The 11458-nt window shown below is 35.4% G+C and overlaps 1 protein-coding gene across 1 annotated transcript; it reads right to left on the bottom strand.

Annotated features, from left to right (window-relative positions):
* Window positions 1–9341: 9341 nt before the first annotated feature.
* On the bottom strand, window positions 9342–11248 carry LOC125202142 (probable 2-oxoglutarate-dependent dioxygenase AOP1). Its single transcript, XM_048100494.1, has 3 exons — window positions 10852–11248; window positions 9995–10325; window positions 9342–9811 (listed from the first exon to the last, which is right to left on the bottom strand). The coding sequence occupies exons 1-3, from the start codon at window positions 11220–11222 to the stop codon at window positions 9563–9565; spliced, it is 951 nt and encodes a 316-aa protein (XP_047956451.1). The 5' UTR covers window positions 11223–11248; the 3' UTR covers window positions 9342–9562.
* Window positions 11249–11458: the final 210 nt, after the last annotated feature.

The raw sequence follows: 11458 nt of genomic DNA, 5'->3' as shown, positions 1-11458 counted from the left end.
CTGAAAAACTGAGAGAAGAACAAACACTTTTTCGGTTGATCGGAGAACTCTCCGGCAACAAATCACCACGATTGTTCATCATGAACAAAAAAGGAAATAGATCGGGAGATAAGGCTCGATTGCGATTGTTCATCGCGATAGGAGAAGATCGATCGGAGAAGATCGAGATATGAGAGAAATCGGAGAGAGATTGCGGAAGCTTTTGTCACTGATACCATGTAAAATATGTAGAATTGAATAGGAATGGAGAAACCTCCATGGAAGGAGGAAGATGAAAAGCGTCGATTGTGAGAGAGGAGAGAAAAGGGGAATTTGTTTATTGACTACATTTTGGAAAGTGTTAACTACAATTTACAATAGATTGCCTTATATAGGCTGAGAAATAAATGCTAATCTAAAACCTAATTACATTTTATTCTCTAATTCTAATACATATTCTATTTCCTTTAAAAATGTGTATAATAACCAATTATTATGGATTAAAAGTAGTATAAAAATACATTCTTATAATTAGGAGTACATAAATATTGATGACACAATGTTACCAAGAATTAAAAAAAAAAAAAAAAAACTCTGTATTTTCATGATAGATTCTTCGTGTTTTCGTATCTCCTAGACCCGTGCTCTATAATATACTGGTATAGTATTCATTATAATTAGCCCATAAATATTATCGAAAATCTATTTGATATCGCAAATCCTAAGTTTAATAGTGAAACAATGTCACCAAAAAATTCAAAAAAAAAATAAGTTTGCATCTTTCATGATGGATTCTTTGTGTTCTTGTTTCTCCTCGACTCGTACTCTTGCAATATAGTATTTATTATAATTAGCCAATAAATATTGACAAAATTATATTTGATACCCTAAATCCAAACTTTAATAGTGAAACAAGTCAAAAAAAACTTTGCATCTTTTCATGATGGATTGTTCGTGCTTTTTGTTTCTTCTCAACCCATGCTCGGATGCTCCTCTAATATGCTCATTAAAATTAGCCCATAAATATTGACAAAAATCTAGTAAATACAGAAACTTCATAATGTACATCAACAACATATAATTAAGAATATATATATATATATAGGATATATATATAAATATACATATATATATATATAGGGTTGCGTTAGTGTGCTAACTAATTTACAGTAATAACTAATAACTTTCAATTTTGTTTATTAAAAATATCAATACAAAGACATAATTATATCAATACAACATGTAAAATTTAAATATCAACACAGAGATATAAGTTTATCAGTACAAGAAAATTGATAAATTTATGTCTCTGTGTTGATATTTTTAACATACAAAGTTGATATTAGTTATTAGTTATTATTGTAACTTAGTTAGTATTTGATCACACACCTATATATATATATATGCAATGACTTTTGGAAATAGGTTGATGGTTTAACTCTAGATGTTATATAGCACTTTTGTTTCGCTAAGTATAATAATATGTTTTATATATCTTATGCTTTATATGTATATATATAAATATACAAATAAAGAAAAATTTAGAACTTTCTATTAATCTGAGATTTACACTGGAATATGACATCAATTATCTAACTATTAAATTAATCGGGTAAGGGTGTTACATAGTCCCAAACCAAGCCATTAGGTATAAAGTTCTTAACAAAAAGACCATAAAACATCCCAATTCCATTGAACGGTTTGATGGACATGCAATAAAAGCAATCAACATGCCAAAACACACATACCACAAGCACCTTGTTTCTATTTGGCTCGATCATGCCCATACAAATGATGCCCAAATTATTGAATATCTTGACAAAAGATTTGACATTTTCATCAAGAATAGGCATCAAGAAAGGATCCTCATAGTGTGTATATTCAAAGGTAACCAAACAAGGTCTATTCACAAGATTCATTATCTCAAGATTAAGCAACAAAAGATCATAAGGAACCATTGATACATCATTCTTGCTTAAATGAGAACTACTCCACAAATTGACAAGCCCATATTCAACACATCAACTAGGTTCATTACAATTCACATCAAGTTTGCAAGAAGGTGTATCAACCAACAAACCAAGTTAATCAATATGGATTTCATCCATTTGCCCCATCAATTTCAAGAGATTATCAAAAATAAGGGAGCAATGTGTCCATGAACCTTCATGCACGACATGGAGACAAGACACAACACCATGCATATGAAACTTGTGAAAAACTACATCAAGTATCATGAGAGACTTGTCAAAATAAGCCCCACACAATTTCTCCAACAATTTTAGACCACAACTATGGGAACAGTGTATCCTTATGCCAATAAACACAACACAATCCACTAGAGACATATGAGTGGAAAAATCCTTCACAAAACGGCCATAGAACACTTCAATCCCCTTGAAGGGTTTAACCAATTTGCAATGAAGACATACCAAACACCAAGTTCTAAAGTCATTATACATTTTACTCCTCTTGGTCCTACTATTCTCATCCACATACTCATGAAGCTCAAAATTGCTAACAAAAGAAAGATTAGGCATCTTAGCATGAGAAGAAGTCACTCCAACATTCAAGGTAGATTTCACAAGAGAAGTATCATGTCTATCAATGCTTGGATTTATCAAGAAAGGATCAACATATGATGCAAAGATAGATTTAGCATTCAAAGATTCAAGCTCATGAAACCACTTGTTACACAAGTCATCAATAACAAATCTATCAACACAAAGAGACTTCTCTAGTTTAATCATATGCAAGGGAGCATCACAAGGAGACAAGGATAGTGCACTTGCGATGCACTTTTTATTAGCACTAAATAAACCTGCAGGTATACAGAGTATATATAGTAATAGCCAAAAGTCAGTACCGAGATATCGAACACGGGGAAGGCAAACACATAGTGTCTATCCTCTACTAAGACTCAATTACTATTTGGAAGAACAGAAGGTTTGTGAAAACTTTTGAAAACATAAAATATTTGAAAACAATTAACAACTAAATGCAAGCAAAACACAGAGACAATCGATAGAGATAAGGGAATTCCAGGGATGTGCGTTCACAGTTATGGTTATACAAATTCCAAACTACAATACCATAGCACAGTTATTACTTTGATAGGATGAGTCACCTAGCTTATGCTCATGCAATGCAAACGTTGATTACAAGATTAGGGTTGTCAATCCTAACACGTAGCTCCATAAAGCTCCTAAGACCCTTAAAAAGTCCTCACTCTCAATTAACAGTGTCGTTTTAAGGGAAGCTAACTGTAGCGTCTACCAAGTGGATCTAACTCGCTAGAACTCTGTCACAATTATGAAGCAAGTTATATTAAATCATACACAATTGTGTCACTCAATCATGCAGCATCAAGACTAACTTAGGGAAGAAACAAAGTAAAAACAAAACGGATATTAAATAGAAAATTGGAATTGTATAACCAAAGTCGTTACTAACACATCCCTAGAATCCTATGAGTTTAGTTACACATAATGAAATAAGCTAAACACATAGATTGAAGGGAAGACAATTTGAATATAAAACTAAAGCAAATAAAACCCGTAGGTTGAATCCTTGTCGTTCTTGATGTTCTTGAAATCCTTCTCCAACTCCTTGCACAAGTGAAGTACTCTAGCTCTTGATCTCTATGAATTATTTTGTAAGTAGAAGCTCTCTCTTTTTGATGAAGCTTGAGGTCTTATTTATAGGGGAAAGCCAATCCTTGTTGTAAAAGGAAAAGATCGTCAAAATATGGTAAATCTTGGAGCAAATCTAGGGCATCTCGGATTCGCCGCCTTTCTCCGCGGGCAGCCGCACCTTGGCCGGCGTTCGCCGCGTTGGAGTTCGAGAGAGTCTGTCTCTTCGGCGGCGGACCGCCGCACGACTTCCGGCGGTCGCCGGGCGAGACTTCTCTTCCAAGCGTATTTATCCGAGGTGGACCGCTGCATTGATCTGCTCGCCGGGTGCCGGTGGTCGCCGCGCACATTCGCGGCGGTCGCCGGTCGGCGTCTAACTCCAGATTTCCAGACTTTGCGTTTTGGCTCCTTTTTTCAACTCAATTATGCACATTTCTCACAAAACACGTAAAAATACCAAAATAGACAAAATATGCAAATAATGGACGTGTAGAGTGACTTTGACATAAAAAACGGACCAAATAATGGCCTCAAAATAGTGCAAAATCCGAGCGTATCAACTTGAACCTTGAGCAAGGAGTTCATCCACTTGCCCTTGTTCCTTTTGGTCCTTCTCCGGGGGCATAGTTTCCAAGCCATGTGCAATTTGATGCTTCACTTCCATGTCTTCAATTAAATTTCCTACACATTCATCAACACAAAAAGACATAGAAGAAGTGTTAGTGGGTAAGGGTTTATTTTCCTCACCAAGGGCAAGAGGCAAAGGATCATTTGGTGCCCACCCAAGATAGGTCTTAGAATCTAACAAGCACCCTTTACTCACTTGTGCTTGTGGTTTTTCTCTCATTTGATAATTTTCTATTCTCTCACCCCCACCACTCTCTTTTGACTTTTGCACCTCATACTCCTGTCTTTTATCACACTCTCTTGGCTTTTTAGACTCACTTTCACTCTCAAGCCTTTTCTCTCTCTCTCGCTCTTTTTCTCTACTAATTTGGTTTAAGCTCATCGAAGATGGGACATTTCCATACAAATCAATAGGCTTATGTGAGAAATGAAAAGAAGAGAATGTAGTCAAACGACTTGATGAGTTACCCATTGGGTTTGTGTCAACACCACCATGTGGATAGGTAGGCCTCAATTGAGCTTTATATGAGACTTCTTTTTCAATTGGCCTCTCAAACCCCTTATGGCTAACATGATCTCTCACCCTCCTAGAATGCCACTCTCCATGAGACATGGGAGCTCGTTTCCCTCTACTTCCCCTCTCAAGTCCATCTTCATGGTACCTTGATTCATAGTCACCTCTATCATCACTATAGAGTCCAACTCTCCCTTGTTGATTGCCCATCCCAAATCTACCATAGCCCCCATTCTCATCCCTATTTCTCATATTCCCTCTTTCAACTTCCCCACAAGACTCCACCCCTCCATGTTGATTTCCTACCCCAAAACGACCATACCCCCCATTTCCTCCTCCAGCCGCCTATTGGCTCCATTACCCCTCGACACTACATGTTCTATGCCGGAAGCTTTGAGATGTAGATGGTCACTTTTAGGAGTGACGGATTTTGATGCACGGTCCCTTTAAGGCTCCAACCAAGGTGTTTTGATTGGATTTCCATCGGGTCTCGAACTCCTTCCTCTGGGCATTCATCCGGGCATCTCATTCTCTCATCTCTTGTTTGAGATCACGACTAAAATCTGTCATCATTTGGGACATCATGCTCACTAGATCCCCTTCGGGTTTGGAATTACTTGCGCCCGCACCCTTCCCTATCTCCTCCTTGTGGATGTCCCCCATCTTGTTGGATCGAGTAATAGGAGGCATCCAAGCTACCTACAAAACACAATGACAAAGACTAGGAACTAGTCTTAAAGATTAGTGAAATAAGAAAGAGAGATTTAAGAAGCTAACTCACCCCAATGTAGTATCCCTCCCCCCTAAGTCACTCACCAATGTCACTCGGTAGGTTTAGAATATAGTATCACACACTCTCGATCCAATTCCCACTCGTTTGGTGCCCGGACAACTCAATCAAGGTATACACCTCAAGAAATATAGACACCAAGTAGTATATAATACCAAAGTAATAATGATTAAACATATGAAATCAAGTAAACACACAAACCAAAGAACACAAGAAATGGGATAAAGCTTTTTGCTGATCTTTATGGATTTTTTTGGTATTGTTCCCTACGCCCAATTTGGATGAATTTTGGTGGATATATTAACAATCAAGTCTAGATCAAGGGAAAAATAGTCATATATAGTCAGATTTGATAATTGGATAGGTTTTGTATGGTTTTCCCCAACTATGTCAAAGTAGGGAAATGATGTTAATCTCCACAGTTAGCTAGGCAAACAAAGGAATTTTTGGATGAACTTTTGCAGGTAGCTAGGACACATAACATAGATCATACACACCAAATTTCAGCTAAAACTAAGCACAATTGATCAATCCAATCATTCCAACAAAAACAGAGCAAAACAAGGAATAAAATAAAACTCAAGGAGCAATAGATCAAACACCTAGTGGGTGCTAGGCTCTAAGTATCCATTTCCCAAGAATTTACCCATTGATGATGTTTGATCTATATATTTTTGTGAGATTGTTTTTCAATTTCTCAACACAAAGCAAAAGATAATAAAGAGATCTAACCAACAAAAATTGAATCTAAACAAGAAATGATGGTAGATTAGGAATGAAAAGCATGTGTATAATGATGAAATAAAAGAGCTACAACCATAGGACCTTGATCAAAACAATGGAAACAACCTTAGGCAACTTTCCATAGCTCTATCATCCATTGGCTCCACTACTCAATGGATACACCCCATTGATGCATACCTCTACTTGAATCAATCTATGAAATTGAAACAAGCAACCTTTAAAGAAGGAATTGGATACATTCCTCAAAAAAGAAAAACTCACTAGGGAGATAACTTTAATTCAATCACAATCTAGCAAATGAAATGACATCAAAAGGTATTTATACTAAGGGTCCAAAAATAGAAAATTGGCCCACAAAATCTAAGTATCGGCAAATTCGCCCGACCGGGTGTTTTTCACAGGCCAAAACGCCTGGTCCGGGCGTTCTCTCGGGAAACCACGCCGCCTCGCCATTTCGCCCGGTTAGGCGTTTTTCACAAGCGAAAACGCCCGGTCTGGGCGTTCTCTCGGGAATCCTCGCCGTTTCAATGCGCGACTTTTGTAAATGGGCCATAACTCTCTCCACCGAACTCCGATTGAGGCGTGTAAGATACTCACGCGAAGCTCTTTCGTAGACGAAGAGATTGGTTGTCTTTGAAGGGTGTTTCGACATCATCTCAATAAGTCGATTTCTGTTTGAATGCAGCTCCAGTTGCAACTTAGTTACTTGGCATGACTTTGCCCTCTTCTTGGGGCCCCCAATCTATCCACGGTTCACGGCGTACTAGTAACTTCTGAGACTCGGCACCCATGGTCGTATCACCTGGCTTTCGAAAAGGCCAGGATCTGCTATCTCCATGTCTCGTAGTTGCATCGATTATTATCATCACGCCCGAGCTTCACAGAGACGAAGCTCGCCACGTTAACTGCTGCCAAGCCACCCATATATTCTCACTGTGAGAACCCAACTTCTTGTTGGATATAACTCTTTTTTTTAGGATCAATACTCTTTTTTAAAAAGTTGATTGGTTTGCTTTTGCATTATTAAGTTTGCCTTGTATTTTCACTATATATCAGTCAGCAAAAATTTTTTAGAAAATATTAAAATGTTAAATTAAATATCTATAGTTTTAAGAAGAAAAAATACTCCATTGTATATTGAATATTGTATTATATAATTATTTTAGTAAGGCCCAAAATCAAGTGAAATTCTCTCCATATATTTTTATATCATTTTTTTTAACAAAACTAATTTATAGCAATTTAATTTAACTGAATTTAAAATTTAGGAGTCTTACATTATGTACATTTAACGTGGAGTACTACGGTTTATGTACATTTTTTTATTTTTTTTAAATAAAACTGAAAAAAATTTATTCATTTTTTTAAAAATCGGATCAGTCAGATTGATTCGGCCTTGAGCCATAGTTTTATTTGGTGTTTTGAAAACCGGACCTACCAGTTCGGCCTTGAACCAGTAGGCAGCCCGGTCAAATTCAGTTCTAAAACTATAGCTATGTTTGGCCGTTTTAAACCTGCAAAATCGGGTGTTCTGGCTGAAAACCATGAATCGGTTCGGCCGATTTTGACATGTTTGCTTTGTTTTTTTAGTACAATATGTTTCAGAATGCTATAAATATGAGAAGAATAGGAGAATAAGAGCATCTTCAATCATTACACTAAACTCAAATCCATTTTTGTGTAAATGTCACACTAAATATTGATTTTACTCCAATCATTTACACTAAATTCAAACTCAAAAAAATATTCTCCACTCACTTAGTTTTTATACTTTCCAATCACACTTATATATTTTATCAGATTTACACACTAATCCTATGATCCTTTGTCAATAACTTAAAATAAATTAAATTAAATAATCTACTATAATAAGATTTTGTTTAAAATTAAGATTCTGTCAATTTTTAAACTAATAAACAATTATTGAAAAATGAACATTATGTATCTTTAGAAGTATTAAGAATAATTGTGCATGTGTAGTAGTAGAATTAGGGGTGGGTCGATACGATATATCGTATCGAAAACGTTGTATCGTGTATCGTATCGAAAATATTGATATGAGAGAATTTCATATCGTTATCGTATCGAAAGTTTTGATATGGATACTATCAATATCATTATCGTATCGATATTTCGATATATCGTACCAAAATTCGATATATCGTTAAGAACGATATATCGAAATAACGTTATCGTATCGAATACCAGTATATCAAAAAATATATTTTCAAATGAAAAATAACACAACAATTAAATGGATTTATATATTTTTATAATTTTAAACTTCAATATGTATTGAAATTCAATAAACGATATATTGAAAATATCGATATATATCATATATTCGATATATCACGATATAAGAAAATTCATATCGTTATAGTATCGAAAACTTACGATACGATATCGTATCTTATCGAAATTATGATATATCAAAATTCAATAACTTTTCGATATTTTTCAATACGATCCGAGCGATATATCATTTTTTCGGTATTTTCCCCGGTCCTAGAATAGTATAGTACTACTTAATTTACTAGTAACTTTTTTTCAATTATGAACGTGCGTTGTTATTAATATTATTAATTTAACTAATCATTTTTAATACTATTATATTGATATGGGCCAGCCCACTAATTAAAAACTAATTAAATATTAGTAGAATTATAGTATTAGGTTATTAGTCCTACCTTCTTCATCTTTCACACCGCAGCTCTTCTTCCTCAAGTTTTTCTATAAGTTTTCTGTTTTGATAATATAAATTGATTAATATAAATTGATTTGGACTTGAATGCAATAAACAAAAATTTAAAAAATATTTTTGATATACTTTGAGTGTAAATCTAAAGATATGTATTTTTTCTTCAAAAACTATAATAGGATTGGGTTAAACCTATAATAGGATTGAGTTTGCAGTATTGTTGGAGGTATTTTTCTACTGCAGTACTGTTAGAGATAGTCTAAAGACGGAGTGATAGCGTGGTTGAAGCATACATAGCGGGAGACGTTGTATTGATTTGAACCAGAGAGGAAAAATGATAAACAAGAAAAGAAGAGAGACAAAGTTATGGTAAATTAAATATAATCAACTCCTAAGCATAAACGGAAAAGTAAATTCAACACGAGATAGTACACACATATATAATAAGCTGAAAAGGAAAGTCCAAAGGTCTCGGATTTGAATCCACAGCAAACACATGCCTTTAAATTTCTATTTATTTGTTCCATAAAAAAACTGAAAAATACGTAGCAGCAACATGCGTCCGCGGATGGAATCTAGACCCCACAATATTCCTGGAGAGCGTCGGGCGAAGTCCTACCGGCATCTGAGTAGTAAAAATCCATGAACTTGATGTGATTAAAAGGCTTGTAGAGCAAAGGGTGATCTTCATCCACTAACTCGGACGGAGCCTCAATCACGCACCCTTCCTTCGGATTCGAAAACAATCCAATGGAGTACCGAGCTTCGTCCCCGCTCACCAACACCCTGTGATATGGAGCATGCAGTCTCCCATTTGTCCATGCCTATAAATGACGTGTATTGGTAAAGTAAAATATTAGATTCGTTATAAGAAGGAGAAATAAAAAAAAATATTATTGTCTCCGTTCATAAACAGAATAGTCTCAATAGTAGAAGATACGTTTCATTTCAAATTTGGTAAAATGTGAGAAAAATAATTATAAACAAGATTAATTGGTGGAACATACATGGAAAGAGGTCCCGAGCATGACGACGAAAGAATTGAGTGATGTGGGATCCGCAGGGATCCAATTTTTGCCATCTTTGGTAAGAATCTGCAAACCGTTAACATGATTGAGCTGATGCAATGTGGTGATGATGTTCTTGTCGGTATGAGGAACCATTCCAATGGTTGGGTGAGGGCTTCGAGGCGCCTCGTAGATTTGGAAACGACAGACGTAGTCTGTGGAGTTCATGTGTTCATCGATATAGCTTTCCAGTCCAAGACTCTCGACCACCATCTGCCTCACAATCTTGTCCAATTCAGACAATTTCTCACAGTATAACCGTATATCCTTGCTGTTACAAGAATCAAATAACACTATTATAGGAGCATCTGAAATTTGATCACAATTAAAAAACAAGTTAAAAGAGTGAAGTTTGATTATATAAAAATTTACTGAAAAGTTACTAAACTTTAACATTTGTGCACAGTTATACCATGAAGCAATATTCAGATCAGTTTATACACTCCCTCCGTCCCATTTAAAATGAAACATTTGAGAATTGACACAGGATTTTATGTAGTGTTGTTTTGTGAGTTAATGAAGAGAGAGTAAAGTAAGAGAGATGAAAAAGTAGAGATAGAGTTGTTTCTATTTTAGGAAACGTTTCATTTTTAATAGGACAACTAAAAAAGAAACGTTGCATTTTTAATGGGATGGAAGGAGTAATATATTGTTGATGTTACTATCACCTATACTATTTCAACTAAATCAAAATCCCCTGTGACCAAGGCTGAATATCATGAATTTTTCGATTGATTTTAAAATTGCAATGCAGATTAAAATTTGATCAAAAACTTCATGGTTTTTTTGCAACTAACCTGAAAGTGGGATTGCCTTGATCAGGCCACATGAGGTTGGTGAAGGTGTCGACTACATGTGGCGAGAGGGCGCCGTCGATGCCCATACTTTCAAAGAGTGGGACAAAAGGGTTTTGTCCAACATAACCATGGTAGGGTTTGTGGGTTATGTTACGTAGTTTATTGGGTAAAGGGACATTGAAAAGTTGTTGAGTTACATCAGAAACTGATTTTAGCAACTCAAGGGGAATGTGATCAAATGTAGCTTCGAAGCACCCATATTCTTGCAAGGCTTCTCGAACTTGGATTTTGGTTGATTCCCATCTTGAAGAATCATCCTTTTCTAGGTTGCTCAACTCTATCAAAGGGAGCTTCATACTTTCACTACTCATGATCTGTTTGACTAAGAAACTAAATGGTCAATGGTCTTGATTTTGTGCATCTAGTAGGGCTATTTATGCACCTAAAGAATTATTTTTAATTCTTAGACTCAAAATATAGTCGCTTAATGATTAGAAATTAAAAATACTTGCACATTTATTTGTAAATCGAGATTGGCGTCGGTGTTAAAAAATTACTACTGCTACTACTACTTTACTTAAAATACTCTTAACAACCCAAATAATTA

The sequence above is a fragment of the Salvia hispanica genome, chromosome 1 (genome assembly GCF_023119035.1).
Source record: "Salvia hispanica cultivar TCC Black 2014 chromosome 1, UniMelb_Shisp_WGS_1.0, whole genome shotgun sequence".
Taxonomy (NCBI): domain Eukaryota; kingdom Viridiplantae; phylum Streptophyta; class Magnoliopsida; order Lamiales; family Lamiaceae; genus Salvia; species Salvia hispanica.
This window is presented reverse-complemented; position numbering and strand designations above follow the sequence as displayed.

Coding starts and splice junctions, on each gene's coding strand:
- LOC125202142 (XM_048100494.1), bottom strand. CDS start 11,222: ATGAGTAGTGAAAGTATGAAGCTCCCTTTGATAGAGTTGAGCAACCTA. Junction 10,326..10,851: donor CAAGGCAATCCCACTTTCAG/GTTAGTTGCAAA, acceptor TTCTTGTAACAG/CAAGGATATACGGTTATACT. Junction 9,812..9,994: donor TGCTCGGGACCTCTTTCCAT/GTATGTTCCACC, acceptor CGTCATTTATAG/GCATGGACAAATGGGAGACT.